General features: G+C 35.6%; 1 protein-coding gene across 1 annotated transcript; it reads left to right on the top strand.

Moving 5' to 3' along the window:
• Positions 1-9184: 9184 nt before the first annotated feature.
• Positions 9185-14294, top strand: LOC582793 (E3 ubiquitin-protein ligase MIB2-like). The gene is made up of 5 exons (XM_030995668.1): positions 9185-9305; positions 9486-9707; positions 11239-11420; positions 12735-12937; positions 13495-14294. The coding sequence occupies exons 1-5, from the start codon at positions 9195-9197 to the stop codon at positions 13698-13700; spliced, it is 924 nt and encodes a 307-aa protein (XP_030851528.1). The 5' UTR covers positions 9185-9194; the 3' UTR covers positions 13701-14294.
• The last annotated feature ends 2705 nt before the right edge of the window (positions 14295-16999 follow it).

The following is a 16999-nucleotide window of genomic DNA, read 5'->3' as shown; positions in this document are numbered from 1 at the left end:
AAAAAAAAATAATAATAATTCTTAAAGAATCAAACGAAACTTACACTGAATGTTCAAGATTACAAATAAATGACATGTGCCAAACAATTTTGGAAGAAAATGTATACTGGCTGAGTAATGAGCATAGAAAAACAAGGAAATCAAGGTAGTACTAGCCCATATATAGCTTTCTGTGTACAGTGCTTGTTACTTTACCAAGACTCGGCCAAATTTATTATGATCTTGATGACTCCAGAACCTTGCAGTGCACACCAATACTTACATGCTACATGATCAACTGTTTCTGATCCATTCCACACCTTTTCTTTCACAATGCAATCGCATTACCAGAACTCACCTGTATCTTTAAACCCGAATCTGTGAATACATTATTCAAATTCTAACAAAGAAAGTAAGTTTCCATCATCCCACGTTGATTTTACACCATCATTCACATGGAAAGGTTTTCTAAATGTAATCAGTAAAATTAGATATCCCACAGGCTTTATGGTCCGAGTCTACAAGCCATTGTACATACATTCTTCTGAAGAAGGTTCCAAACAGATGGTTATCTCATATCTAATTTGATTTACAAAACATTTTCTATTTTCACCATTAGCATGCATTTCTCTGATGAAATTAAATTTACTGAATTAAATTCATGCTGAATGATTTCATGTTAAATGCACCTAAAAAGAGATATATTATTTGCGCAACATTAAAATCTGTTATCATGTAAGAAGAAATTCTCACATGTACCTTTTGGTCGCAGTGATGTACCTTCGAGTTAATTTAATATTGATTTGTCACAGTATGTTGTCATTGTTTATTTGTATTTTTTTTTTACTTTCTTGAATAATTTTTGATAATCGAATTATACATGTTAGTTTAAATGAATTTGTATGACCTTTCTTTCTATTGAGGCACTATTGGGGTCTGCCCACTTGACTGAAGGTCCGCGAGACTTCGCGCGTGTACATAATATAACGTAAGCTATCTATCTGGGATAAACTTGGGCAGCGTCATGGCTGACATTATTTATATAGACAATAACAAATGATTATAAATATCCTATTCCACTCAGATTCATTGTGATACCTCTAATGTGTGTGCATCATTGCAGCTGTGGAAGGGTTGTCATTAATTTTGCTAATGTTAAAGCCACACTGTCCTACTTGTAGCTACTTGCTCCCTCTATTTAGAAAACAATGCCTAATCGGTGACCATTGGTCCCACATGATCCTCTTTTTCTTATGTTAATTGAGAGCTGAGTTGATGAGATAACCACCTGTCCAGTGACCTTACAGAGTGGGCTAATCCCTTCTATAAACTAGTACAGATAAGCTTTAAAGGAGCCCTATCAAAAATGCTCTTGGAGATAACAGTTTGTTCAGTCAGACTATTAATATATAAACTCTGTTTGAAAGAGAAAATAAGATTTTAGCTTCTACTACGTATCCTTAGTCTCGATATTAAACAGTGTTATGTGAGAGACTATTATTTCATAAACTCTTCAAGATATCTGACATTCGATAGATAACCAACTTCCTCACTTTTTAACACTTAACGGGTTGGACAGTACGGGTCAAAATCTTGCAAACATTTTTAGTTTTCGAATATCGAGTTCTTCTAATTATCTGCCCCCAACAATATTTTACGGGCTACATAATACAAAAAAACTCTGCATGATATTGCGAATTATATACCTCACTTAAGAAATCCAGCCATCTGATTGGTCGAAATTGCAGTCATGGTTTTAGCCATTCCCGTAAATAAACGAAAAATGCCACGCCCATGTAATAGTTCGAGGGTAAAATTCAAGTTACCGGGAATAGTTCAGTCTTGCTTAAAAACTGGTTTGAGCGATCGCGGATACCATACATACGTGTACATGTGCGAAGAATTGGTCGCTAGCTTAATTTACCAATTTTTTAATACAGAGCGCAGCGCAGACGACCGTACGGAAATCTCGATCGTACTGAATTCCAAACAAGGCAAAAATGGCTGAAGAAACTCTCCCAAGATTTCAACTTCCTGATGATGATCAAATGCAAGACTTTATTAATTCTGAAGAACACCAAAAGGGTACGTGAAAGTCTCCATGAAAATACTGTGTGCTAAAACCTTCCCATAGAGATTGCACACATCTCTAGATCTAGATCTATGCAGTCCAAGTGCATTGCGCGCACTAATGCTAAATTGGTCGATGTTTTAATTCCAAAATGAGATTCAAACCAATATTGCTCGTGATCCTGAAGGTAATACTCAATAAGTGAGGTGTCATATGAAAGTGCAAGTTTTTCTCCATGTTCCCCACAGGGGCCCACCCCCCCCCCCCTAAATTTTAAAAATATCTTGCTTAGAGTCAGACTAGAAATAAACTCAAAGATACACTCATAAAAAACCGTACCTAGAAAGGCCAAGGTGGTGTCATAAGTTGGCACTTTTTTCGGCATATAAAAGTATTAATGACTGCTTTAATATTCGAGAAATAGTTGTTTTTATACGCTCAAGGGAAAGTTACAATTGTGCTATTGCCCGCGCCTCGGGCAATAGCACAATTGTAACCTTCCCTTGAGCGTATAAAAACAACTATTTCTCTCAAAGCAGTCATTAATAATATACTAATAATGGGTGATGAGACCTGTCTCGACTTTCTACATCGACGTCTACAGGGCGTATCATAATAAAGGATATTGAAGTTTAATGACGATTTATATGAAAACTACTGATTTCATAATCAAGCATTTTGTGTCTGTTGTAAAGGACAGAATGTCCTCTTTTTAATGACACCCCGATCATACTACTACTGTCACAGTTGACTGAATAACAAAGCATTGCTGTCCACCATGTGAAAGGTGCACTGTGCCAAGTTTGATAACATTTCCTTCTTAGACACATAATCCACTCATTGTTCAGCATTTCAATATGTCTGGGCTGACACAAGCACTAATCTTTAGAATTTATCTGTGAATGCTAACTTGTCACAGTGCACCTTTCACATGGTGGACAGCAATGCTTTGTTATTCAGTCAACTGTGACAGTAGTAGTATGATCGGGTGTCATTAAAAAGAGGACATTCTGTCCTTTACAACAGACACAAAATGCTTGATTATGAAATCAGTAGTTTTCATATAAATCGTCATTAAACTTCAATATCCTTTATTATGATACGCCCTGTATATTGAGGCAAGTAAATTTAAGCGTGTACAAATGTTGCATTTTAATATCTGTCCTTCAACTAAGCATATTTATTATTTCTGCATTTAAAGCAGCCAGGACACATATCATTTCTCACTATTAAGGAGAGGTTTATCGGCATTTTCCCCCTCACATTATACTAGTAACATTTTGAAATCCCAATCATCAACTTGTCATCACAATGAAATGAGCTAATTTATGGTGGTGTGATTTTACTCATAAATGAAAAGAGTAATTAATTTTCAGATTTCATATTTCATCACAAGTTTACCTTTTTGGTAAAACTGATTTAGGATTTCTGGTATTTTCTTTGAATTTACTGTCCCCCATAATTATTATATAACCTTTATATGCCTAGGGATCAAAAGCACCAACATTTACGGTCATAACAAATACAACCAAAAGCCAAATGTGTGTACGCAAGCATATGTACTGCATGTTGTGTAATTCACACAATTTATGGTTTTCGGTCTCGCCGGCCTTCGGTCAACTGCACTGTAACCACACTAGCGAGGGGATGAAGCCCCCCCCCCCCCCCACTCCGAGAACGGACGGACCCCATGCGTGTTACCAAAATGTCCGGTAAATGGGTACTTTTCGTGCGACAAAGTCCGGCCCGAGAATTGTAAAAAAAAAAAGGGGTGTATTAACTTTTCACCCGGAGATTTCTTTAAAAAGGGGGTCTTTTTTTCTCTAATCTCTTTGGACTCCTTAGAAATTATTCCGAATTTAGGGGGTTACATTGAGAATTTTCATGATTTAGGGGTGTCTCCAAGGCAGGAAAAACCTGCGAAAGGCCCGCGAAAGGGGGGTTGGGAAATGTTGGCAGTCCTCGGATAGGGGGTGCTTTCAAAAAGAGGGAACGAGCATATGCGTACCCTAAATAACACTGAGTGGGGGGCCGGGGTAGCCCCCCACCCCGCCGCATTCCCTATATTATATTCTATTGCAGAGTAATTTGTCTCCAGAATGCCTGTGAAACTTATATATGATGGCTGACTTGTTATCATTTGTAATTTATCCATTCATTTTTAGTTTATTATTTTGCGGTTTATTCATATATTTTTTTGACATTTTAATTGTCATTTCATGTACCTTTTTACCCTTACCCACTCTTTCATAATGTAAAAATAAGTGTTTAAAAAAAATTAAACTGCTGGGAATGAAATATTCCACACGTAAACACGAAATTGCCTTTTTGTACACTGTCGCTCATAAAGGTGGAATATTTTAGTTTTATCCCAATTTATGGAATTATTTTAAAAATTATTTAAAAATAATACATCTAGATAATAGTATACATTCTCAGATTTTATTGAACAATAATTTGCCAATGTGTGTTTTGCGTGACTGCTAAAGCATGTGTATGCTACTATGCTTATCAACTAGGGGACCTATGCCCTTAAGTCATAAATGACGGTAATGAGGATTAATGCCCCACAAAAGGGCACTAATATAGCACATCGACACGGTTTTGATCATGGGGCCTCACAGTTACGAGGCTATTGCTTTGTCACTGAACTATGACTGTACGCAGCGGGGGCTAGGGTAGGGGGCAGTTTCCATAAATAAAAAAAAACATAGAAAATGCAATTAATTTTCAATAATTTATTGCATTTTACCCCGGTTCCCAACATAAAAAAATCTTCTGTGTGCCCATGCCTTGAGCCATAATGCATGGCCGTCCAGAGGATTTTGTTATGTTGGGGACCGGGGTAAAATGCAATAAATTATTGAAAATTTATTGCATTTTCTGTTTTTTTTTTAATTTATGGAAACTGCCCCCTACCCTAGCCCCCGCTGCGTACAGTCATGGTTCAGTGACAAAACAATGTCCTCGTAACTGTGAGGCCCCAGGATCAAAACTGTGTCGATGTGCTATAGTAGTGCCCTTTTGTGGGGCATTAATCCTCATTACTGTCATTTCTGACTTAACGGCAGGGGTCCCCTAGTTGATAAGCATAGTAGCGTACACATGCTTTAGCAGTCCCGCAAAACACACATTGGCAAAGTATTATTCAATAAAATCTGAGAATGTATACTATTTTCTAGATCTATTATTTTTAAATAATTTTTAAAATAATTCCATGAATTGGGATAAAACTAAAATATTCCACCTTTATGAGCGACAGTGTACATTAAACCTAAAAAAAAATGGTTATACAATATTTTTTGCGTTGCCAGTTTGGAGACTTCAATTTTAATTGTATGAGTGAATATATTAGCTCTTATTCATAAACGGTACAATGTACAGCAACAGAAATGGACCCAAATTATCCAGTGATTTTTGTGCTTTCTGCCCATGTTCAAGTTGTAATCCATTAAGTTGTTTCGGGTTAAACAAATGATCATCCGCCCGTTTTCTTTACGCACCCATTCCAAACGGAAGCAACAAATACGAAGCTGTGGAATATCTTCTAGATCAAGGGGCTGATGTGCATGCCGTCAACCCGCAAGGCTTCACATGTCTCGCTAAGGCATGTGAACTTGGATTCTTTCAATGTGCACATTATCTGCTGATGCATGGTGCAGACTTGAACCAAAAGGTAAGGAAATTGTGATATATATTTAATATAATCATTTATATCAAAAATTCATGATTGAAGTCTAATATGATCTTCTTGAAATAAACGTATTTGTAAAAGGTCACAACTGATTTTTTTTTCTGTGATAGATTGAAACTTTAAAAGTTACGGCAGGAGTGGGACGTGAATTCATGTCTTCATGATACTAATGCAACGGAACTGCATACTTTGGGCTTTTACAGAAATTATATTGAGTCATAATGAAATGAGCTTGATCATGGTTATCTTTCGCATGTTTAGGATGAATACAAGTTTTCAAGAGCTGATTATTTGAAATCCTCTTGTAGAAGATGTGTCAGATAGAAAGAAAAAAAAGAATTGTTGAAAAGTATGTGGGAGATTTGTTTACTTCATAGTTTAAAGTATCAGTGGCGGATCCAGGGGGACGAGTATCCTTGAAGCGTTTTAAACAAAGATAATTCATCCCCAACAATGAAAGTAATCGACGGATTTGCTTCTTATAGTGGCTGTAAAAAAAATTAAACTTATATTTATATTGCATTCATTCGAAATACGGAGTAATATGCGCACGTTGGTATTTTGTAAGCGAACGAGAGTTATAAAGTCATTCATGAGTATAAAGATGTAAAGATATAAAGAAAGTGATTAATATATCATGATGACAGTCATGAAACACACATTGAGTACCACAGGAGTTTAACTGTTCTGGATTTCCAAATATATGGAGGTTTTCATTGCAATCATGGTTGTAGAAAATAACTCAAAGCGTTGGTATTTGTTAAGCGAACGAGAGAGATTTAGTCATTCATGAAATTAATATAAATATGTAAAGATATAAAGAAATTGTTTACAATCATGGTTGTAGCACGAGCTGTTTCTATATTTACTCCACAAGGATTCAAATTACATTTCATATTAACACCTGCATTTAATGCGGGGTGGGGTTGCAGCCTCTATTGCCCCGAAAGTTACAAAATTACAATTATTCGAGCAGCGAACTGCCCGACTGCACTTTGTATATCTTATCTCGTATATTTTGGTGATAAATAACACTTTCACAACATATATATGCCCACATTTTCGCTCACTCGCTTCGCCCCCTCGCCAAATTGTGAAACCATAAAATTAAAATTCGGCAAGAGGCTTCCGCCCCCCCCCCCCCCCCCCCCCTGTTGAAAATGTCAAAAAATGTCAAAAACATTTGCTCGTGCTTTACGGGGAAAGTTGATATCGGACATTATATCCCTCATGTATAGTTCTTTGCATTACGATTGTACAGAGCACGAAAAAGGTATAGATAAGTACTATCTACCTGAGATAGGTCTTTTTGTAAAGTATTGTTTGCTGCTGCCCCACTTGCGCTACTTGCGCATTGAATAAGCATAGCAAAGTAGGTTACGTGAAATGTCAAAGTCAATGTCAAATGAGCGCGCATCGACTGTATTACATGTACGCATGTTGTGCTTTGTAAAATCTAGCTGAAGCTAAACTGTCTGCAAAATCAGTTGTTTTAATTGTGTAAAATTCACTTTAAATAGACCTGGGCCCCGTCTATTACCAATCGTAACTTATTTGCAATTGATATTAATCGTAACTATGTATATAAGAGATAGGAGACTGCAAACTTGCGATTGATTGGAGGACTTATGATTGATTTGGATCGATCGTAACTCTTTGTAAGACGGGGCCCTAATTGCCGATGTGGGATATAAAACATATATTAACCTCCTTTACTTGGGCAATGGATACAAATCTTCACAACAACCGTTAGATATTAAGACCATTCAAATATATCTGACTAAACAGGAAAGAGAAATGATAAAAGTGTAAATGTGTTTTAAGATGTTATATGCAACATAGCCAAATAAGTAATAACTTACCTTGTACTCTGTTGCCCATCAAGTTGAAATAATTTTGTTTTACCTCTCTTCATGAAATGATTGTGACAACATGATTTTAATAGTCTTGACAGATAAGGTTTCTCCCAAAACAAAAACTGAGCAATCTTGAGAGGATGGGACCACCCTTCCTCTCAAACCGGCGCTATAGTTCTCTTTAGAACTATAAGATATTAAAGAAAGATAACCAACAGTCTTTTTCAGGACTCCCCAATCCTCCCCTAGCTGTCTGGCATGGTGCAACCGCAAGCCTACTGTATATCTACATCACCATGCGAGCCGATTGTTATAGGCAGCAATTAACCAAACAGATTGCAGGGATTGATAAATCCATTCTATAATAAAGGCTTGAGAACATATACACTGCAACTATTAAGAATATATCATATTGTCACTTTCATTTCATGAAAAGGGGTACATCTTAAAGACCGTCAATACTACTGTGCGAGTAGGGATTAGACCACACAGCGAGGTCACTGACAGGTGGCTATCTCATTAACTCAGCTCTCAACTAAAATAAGAAAAAGAGGATCATGGGGGACCAACAGGCACCGACTGGGGAAGTTTTCTATATAGAGGAAGCAAGTAGCTACAAGTAGGACAGTGGGGCTTTAACCTTTATAGGCAACAGTGTATAACATTGAATAAGAGACATGACAAATTGTAAGTGTACTTATCATATGGCTTGGAATGTCTTTGCAATAGGGCGTGCACAACATGACACCTGTACTCCATTCAATAGAAAGTGGAGGAAGAACCATAGTGGACCTCATCATGGACAGACAGGAAGCAGATCTGAAAGCGGTTTCAAGTGATCTAGTATCTGGCATGCACGCTGCTGCTACCTTGGATAATACATAGTGTGTGGAGTATATTCTTTTATTTTTCCAAGTCGATCCAATGAATAAAACATATTTAATGAGCTTCAGAATTCAGCCGGGGATAAAAACATAATAATAATAATAATAATATTTAATTTTTATATAGCGCTTAATACAAATATCTCTAAGCACTTTACAAATATACTATTACCATATTCGTTTTAGCAGATCTTGGTACAGAGAATAGTTTTATTTTTAGTGAGCTCTTTTAACTATGAAGGACGTGTTTCAGAAAACAAGTTTTAACTAGAAGAACACTTTCATGGTGATCCACTATTCCTTTTCAGAGATATAGGGTTATTACGGGACTATGTATATATATATATATATATATGTATAAATATGTATGTGTATGTGTGTGTGCGTGTGGGTGTGCGTGTGTGTGTGTGTGTGTGTATTAAAAAACAACTAGGACGTTTTAACACCTTATAAAAATGTAAGTGATAATAAAAATGTCTCTCAAGCAAAGAGGAAACAAATGAAAAATTGTATTAAAAAATAAAGATGGGCGCTATGGACAAATTATCTATGTGATTTAGAGTAAAAGGCTTGTTATGCTTTTTGCCCTGTATTAGATCAGGGAGAGGGATGCCGCTTTCCCCTTTCCATTTCCAAGGATTGATGAATTAATTCATATTTCTTTTTTCGATTATTCTCCATGCCTTGGTCACAGTGTTTTAACCAAGCTCATGGACAAGATACCTAGACTGGTGGAAGCATTGGCAAACGCGGGCAATTCTCCTATTTCTCTAGCTGTTTTCAAGGGCTGTCGTAATGCTGCAGAACTATTGATGAAAAAGGTAAACAAATGTTTTTAAAATCAGATCGTAGTCGATTTATAAAGTGTGTTGTAGGCTTAAATTAGACCAACATCGAACATTATAAAAACTCCTGCATTGACAGATTTCTAAAATCCTAAGTTGATCCATTTATCATAAATATGAATGTGATATTTTTTGTTGTTGAATTTATACCGACAGGGACACTGTAATGTGAATGCAGTGCCAGTGGGAACCGACTTTGGATACTGTCCTCTTGCTATGGCCATCGCCCGTGAGCATTTTCATTTAGTGGATGTCTTGGTGGAGCATGGTGCAGATGTCAACCTTCCAGACTGTTCTGGAAACACATCCTTGCAGCTTGCCATCATTGCCCATTTTTCTGGAGGACAAAAGATGAAAAAAGAGCCGTATATGGCCGAGGTATGATATTAAAGATACCATGTTCCTTTTGCAGCCAACATCAAATTCTCTAGAACTTTGCAGGAATAATGAATATGTCGTGTATGTCCTATCTGTGAAATTTAAACGCTAGCAGTGTCCTAATATTCAAATTATGCAAGGAAACCCGTTTACGTGCTAGACTTCACTGTCAGACACTATTGAGTGACTGACTATCTTCTTACATAAAATTAGCTGTAAAAGGCACATGAGCATTTGTCTACATCAATAACCCACTTCTTGGAATGGCCACAATTAAACTGATTGAATCTTTGCGCAGCATAAAACATACAACCATTCGGTACAATGGTCTGAAAATAAGACTATTACTTACTGGCTCTTTAGCTCTTAAGTCGATTTGACAACTAATAGTCGCTATTTTCCCATTTAAAGACATTTTCATGCCCCCCTCTTTTAGGGAAGTTCTACATTAGTATTATCTTTCAAATGCCGTTGGAATTGAACCTTTTCATTTTTTTTTGGGCCTGCAAATGGGACATAGTACCTTTAACAACCTTAGATTATATTACCTAAGTATGAAACAAATTACGAATATTGCTATGAATCAAACCGAGAAGATATCACCCGTACATTTGAAAACCCACTTTCATAACTACTAGTATATGACCCAACAATCATATGTGCAAATTGGCAGGCTATTTCATAATCATATCACCTAAAAAAAATTAAAGGTTTTAAAGCATTACCTCTTTGGGATTTAACTACAAATTTAGCATTCGGGCAAAGGCATTGAAATACGGTACGTAGAAAAAGAGTTTTTGTTTTTGTTTTTTGTAAAGTGTCATCCGTTGATCAATCTTTTATTCAAGCTTGAAGATTTTCCAATGAACCCTTTTCCGCTCATACGTATATATTTTAGACAAGTAACTTACTTTTTATTGTATCTGTTTATTGTTCTTATAATTATAATCTAGTCCTATCTTCCAAGATGATAATAGTAATTGACCTCATTTTCAACAGTTACCTTTACTCTTAGCGGTGATGTATTACGTCACTGGTTGTCAACGGCTTTTCAGTCTTGATTTTTTTTTTTACAGGGAATATAGTGTATTTTGTTCAAACATTTAATTCTACTTAAATGTAGTTTATTCATTTTCTTAACAAAATTGTACTTCTAAAAGTTGGTCAATAACTTGCTTGATTTATAAAAATCCAATTATTTGACATGGTGCATCTATGTATGTACAGTGTGTTTTATCCATTTTTTTTTTCGATATAGGTTTATCCACACTATGACCCGCATTTAATCTTTTTTGTACTCTAGGCTAAAAGTAATTAATTTTCATGTAACCTATTGTTTTCTCTTACAGACATTCTTTGTTTTTGTTCTTTTGGGGGGTTTTCATTTAAATTTTGATGTACTTTTGTGATATCTTTGAATGTTTTACCCAAAATTGTAGTCATGTGCTAGTCGTCAATTTTTTGTTTTAACGAATATTGCTTCTTCTAATAACCCCTCGGGGTGCTCCCATGCCCCTTTTTGTGTTTACAGATGAAGAGGAAATGGGGACACCGTGGCATTAAGACGAACTCAGATGCTCTCCTTGCCTTCCTTGTCTCTCACGGTGGTGATCTGAATGCATCCAATAGTGCAAATTGGAAAATAAAAACTATGCTTCAACAAAAACGGGATCCAATCCTGCAACCTCTACTTGACATTCAAAGTCAGAAACGGTATAAAATACGTTTGATACAAGACATACGATATGATATTTTCATAAAAAGTGCAATTTAATACATTACATGGACATGATTTATAAATCAAGATTTGAATTTTGAAAAGATTTTAAAAAATCGATTTATAAACTAAACTCAAATGAAAATTTCTAAAGAAACTAGATAATCGTTGATGATTAAAAACTTTGTTGGTTATTGAATTCATTAATCCACCATAAATGACGGTTTTGATAGTGATTTAGAAGTTTTAATCAGCGTCATTGTGACTTTATTCTTAGAGTGAAATTCCCGTTCCCGGCTAAATAGTTCCTACAATTTTTTTCAAAAAATCAGTTAACTTTTAGTATTCATTCAGTTAAATCAAATTAACATCTCCGAAAACCTTCCTAACACAAAAATTTAAGAAGAATCTACAAAAACGCGCCATTTTGTGGAAACGTGTACTGGTTGTAAAGGCAAAACATACGAGTACTTGCCTACTTTCAGCCGTATATATTATTACGGCTGCTTTCCTTCAACTATTTTCACAGGTCCATTGTTCACTTAACAGACGACAAAGTAACACAAAGTTGTTATGATTCAGGAACCATTACATGTTGAATCTTCTTTCGAGAACCATTTTTAGCATCCCACTCAACTCGTCCTCTGGACGATTACATAAAAACATCGGTCTATTCATCCCTGTCACACTTCCCCTCAAAAACGAGTATTTTACAAGTAGGGATAGTGCTATAAAACATTTTGCATTCAATGCTGTTTCATCAACTGTTGTAAGACTACATGAACCTGAAAGTATTGATAACTGTGAGGTATTGTGGATTCAGAAATTTGAAAGTCAGCTTGCAGAGTTTTACGGTACCAGTATGCAAATGGTATTACAGTCTTGTCATGTGGTTTCTTTTCACAAATTAGAATTGAGTGTGCACAATCATAAAAATTAATGATTTTTCTGGCATCCTGCTCTATCACTTTTACCACTTACTTTTGCATACATGAGAAGTCATTCGTACGAAACATAAAACAAATAGAGTTCAAATCGCAGAGAAGTTCACGTTTAACATGACCTATCAATATTAATATGTCCTGATGCATCTCTGCAGTTTTTTTAGTCTAAATATATTTTGTGCATTAGAATATTAATGAACAAACTTCAGGAACTTAAATCTGACTGAAAGATAGTATAGTATAGCCTTCACGCCAGTTGTAAAAACACGTTACTATTAATCTGAACTGTTGTCTTGTAGTCGGTCTATCCCTGTAACAATATGAGCGTACTGTTTAATTTGTTTGCAATCTCTAAAACGCTTACAGGAAAGACATTGCCAGACAGCAAAGCGCATCCAAACGCCCCCTACGTACCCTGACTAAGACAAACAAAAACAAAGGAACTAAGGTCAGCTCTGTGTCGTCTGTCTTACAGAAAAGCACTGTAAGATCAGGTTCAAAGAAAGGTAGCTCTGGAAACTCCTCGGCGAAGTTGGCAACGGGTTCAGGAAGTCAGCAGAAATCTTCAGGTGAAGAATACAATGATTGTTTTAAAAGAAAGAGCACAGATTCAAAACACAAGGCTACAGATCTCGATATATATATTCCCTTTTTTTTATAGTAGAACGATGACGAGGACTATAATCAGAAATCATTACCCAAATCGGTTTCCTGAAGTTTATGTGGAAAACTATGGAATCGGATTGCGATGCCATCGATCTGGAGAAGAAAAAACAGTGCTGAAGGTCCAAAAGTATAAATCCGTCATGCCGATTAGGATATACATTTCGATGCTATTCATTCACTATGAGTATTTGATAGTGGAGATATGGTTTTTTCTTAACTTCTCCTACTGTAGTTACGATTTCCATACTGCTTCGAGAATCATGAAAATCTTTGAGGAGGGAAAAGTGCAGTTGAAAATGGAAAATATTTCAAATTGTGATGAGTTTGCGTTCAAGTAAGATTAAAATAGTCAAGGAATCAAGTGACTGAAATATTTTGACTATCAACTGAAGAGATACAAACATATATATTTTGAGTTAATGTAGCATTTCTTTATTCTCTGTATCTTATATCCTTATAGGCAAGTTGCATAACATACAAACTGAGATCAAGCGCAAAGACGAAGAGCTTGAAACCCTTCAGTCCAGGGTCAAGACACTGGAACACCTGGTCAAGAAGAAAATCTCCTTCGCATGTGGTCATGATGTCATCCGAAGCATTGCTGAGCTCATCCCTGAATGCCCATATTGCAGCGAGCCAATTTCTTCAGTCGTTGACTTGCAGTAGGGACCTTACCCTCTTAATGCAAAGGAGTGGAAACCTTTTTAGGATAAATGTAAAGGACTGCTACCTTTAGAACTGAATACATTCAAACATAGTTATTGAATAGTTCTTTTGTTTAATAGTGGATCGCTGTGTTTTATTTTCGATGTAGGTTTCCTCTCCAAAACGAAGAATGATCCCTAATATCACTCTCCTAAAGTGGATTTCCACTCCTGTACATAATTATCGAGGGCATTGCAATGATAAGGGTTAACGCCTATTGGTTCTCATCGCACGTGTAGAGGTATTACCACTAAATATTTTGAAGACTGAGATTTCAATACCACATTTGTTTACCCATGGCGGTGCAACTTTAGTGATCAATATTAATTCAAATCATTGCTGGGGTAACATGGCAAAGGGTCCATTGAAACTACATGATTCGCATGTCCTCAAAAAAAGATTGACTTTACTGCCATTTCCGTAATGCACTAGTAATCATATTTAAAACATATGTCTTTGTTGAGTTAATTGTTATTATTCGTTTCGAGTACATGTAATTATATTTCAAAATTCACCATGTAAATTGCATAGTACGTGTTGTTAGGGCTTGTCACAAAGTTTGACCTAGCAACAACTGACGTTTGCAATAGGCATCATGCCAATTGTTACACAGTCAATTATAATACTTGGTAAACGTATATAATTTGTATTACATTTTGAAAATGTCCTATTGGCCTGACGTTGTATATGAGATATCATCGACGATTTATTTGTCTTTTCAACTGTGATAATGATCATAATTATTATAAAATATATTACGACACTATTTATCCCTGATCACTGAGTAGATTTCATGCCATTTGTACAATAAATAGAACGTTTGATTTTAAATCTCTTCTCTAAACGCAAAGGGCAAAACCTGCTTAAATAAACCGCTTTTTGTAACACCATGTTTCCAAATCTCAATAACAAAATTAATAAAAAGAACAATGCTCATTATAACTAGGACAGGTTACTCCGTATAAGATACAATGTCCCTTTTGCAGCCAACATCAAATTCTGTAGAACTTTGCAGGAATTATAAATAAGTCATGTATGTCCTATCTGTAAAATTTAAACGCTAGCAGTATCCTAATATTCAAATTATGCAAGGAAACCCGTTTACTTGCTAGACTTCACTGGCAGACACTATTGAGTAACTGACTGGCCTTTTCTTCTTCTTTATACATAAAATGAGCTGTAAAGGGTACATGAGCATTTGTCTACATCAATAACCCACTTCTTGTAATGGCCAAATTCAAACTGACTGAATCTTTGCGGAGCATAAAAAGTACGATCATTCGGTACAATGGTCTGAAAATCAGACTATTACTTACTGGCTCTATAGCTCTTAAGTCGATTCAATAACTAATAGTCCTTATTTTCCCACTTAATGACATTTTCAAGCCCCCCGTTTTTTAGGGAAGTTCTAAATTAGTATTATCTTTCAAATGCCGTTGGAATTTAACCTTTTCATTTGTTTGGTCTGCAAATGGGACATAGTACCTTTAACAACAGTTTATCATGTTGTTGCTTAAGTATAAGCTGGTGTTATGAATGTAAAACCTAGTACATTCATCCAGTGTGAGTAGTAGATAAACAAGCAGGATGCATTATCTTCAGATCGAATTCAAATGTGGAGGAACGTATCTGTCTAATCAATGTACTAGAATCCTTAATTTTCGATTTCCTTTTTATTTTGTTTGTGTGAATGGACATGCTATTAAAACTGAAAAGAAATCGTTGATTAATATCAAAACAAGATGTACCCATATTTTAGTTATAATAATGCTTTGTTTTTTTTTAAATAACTGAAATACCCTGATATGTAGGCAAGTCATTGCAGTTCTGGAGTGTTTCATTTTCCACAGAAAAATGCCTTTTCTTTTCATTATGAAAATGAAAGAGTACGCTCTTTTTTGTTTTTTATTAGATATCGTCAGAGATTACTATGAAAGTTTGTGTAACTTTTTCTTTGTTTTGTTTTGTTTGTTATGCAGTTACAGTTCATTACTTCAATAATGTGATTCATATTTTTCTTACCTTTCTAATTAGATGAGAATGGTCCTCTGTACTTAATGTTAAATAAGAGGTTATAACAAAAATTATCTAACATATGCAGATGAGCCCTAATGGCTCAAAATTCGTATTCAAATGTGCTTCTTTTAAAGTTATGTTTGCTACTTTACAAAATAGGAGGGGAAAAACGAAATAGCTCACGGTCATGCACTTAGTTCAATAAGGGACGATGTGTGTGACGGTGGATTGCTTGGCATCATGATATGCCTTCTAACACGACATGGACGCAGCCATTTTAGATGTGACGTACCAAGTTATACATGTGTCATGCACGGAGCTTTAATTGGAAGGATTTTTTATTCAATAACAAAACGTTTCCTTTTCAATGAGGGAAAATAATAGCCGAGAAGGTAAAAACTACATTTGGTAAAATTGTGTTGATTGTTATTTTTGTTAATGATTGTAAACTATAAACAATTTGATATTATGTTGAGACGCACGTTTGTTTTTAATAAAAAACATTTTGAACTGATTTGAATTATTAAAGTAATTTTTTTAACATAACTTTCATGTCAGTTTACTATTAATATAGTATACACACACTTTCTTTACATGACTTGTGTATCACAAAAATATGACAAACATATATCACAGAATCCCACATTATAAGTATTCGCTGCAGCTTGTCAGACCATTGTATGCTGAATACATAGTGTGCTTATGGTGCGTAAGAGCCACAACAAAAGAGCCATTGTATGATATATATCACACGGAACGTGAGCAGTGCGTGGTGGCAATTTCTTCATAGTTGTTATTGCGAAAGACTGGGGAATTCCCGTGAACACTTAACGCACTGAACACGTTCCAGACAGCTATTGAGAATTGGCTGTACTTTTATGTGCCAGGTTTTGAAGCCGCCATTTCCGATCCACAACAGACTTATTGGAAGAAGTCATTTTATGAAGCCAGTGACGCAAAATTAGACAGAGAGAAGAAGGAAGCAAAGAACATGTAATTCATCCTTATTGTTCTTTATGATTAAACTTGTCTTTGATCCGGATATATTTCCTTATGAACATATGTATAAGAGAGTGAGATAGGAGGAGGGGGAGTGTGTTGGATAAGTATTTGTGTGTGTGTATGTTTATAGTTTGATTAACTTTAGAGAAACTTTAAAAAATATATATTTACTTGTGTATTATTTGTTTTATAAAATGGGTCGACAATCTTACTTAGCAAGGCCATACGATGTCTCCCGCAAC

Source organism: Strongylocentrotus purpuratus, unplaced genomic scaffold (assembly GCF_000002235.5).
Source record: "Strongylocentrotus purpuratus isolate Spur 01 unplaced genomic scaffold, Spur_5.0 spur5_scaffold_3, whole genome shotgun sequence".
NCBI lineage: Eukaryota > Metazoa > Echinodermata > Echinoidea > Camarodonta > Strongylocentrotidae > Strongylocentrotus > Strongylocentrotus purpuratus.
This window is presented reverse-complemented; position numbering and strand designations above follow the sequence as displayed.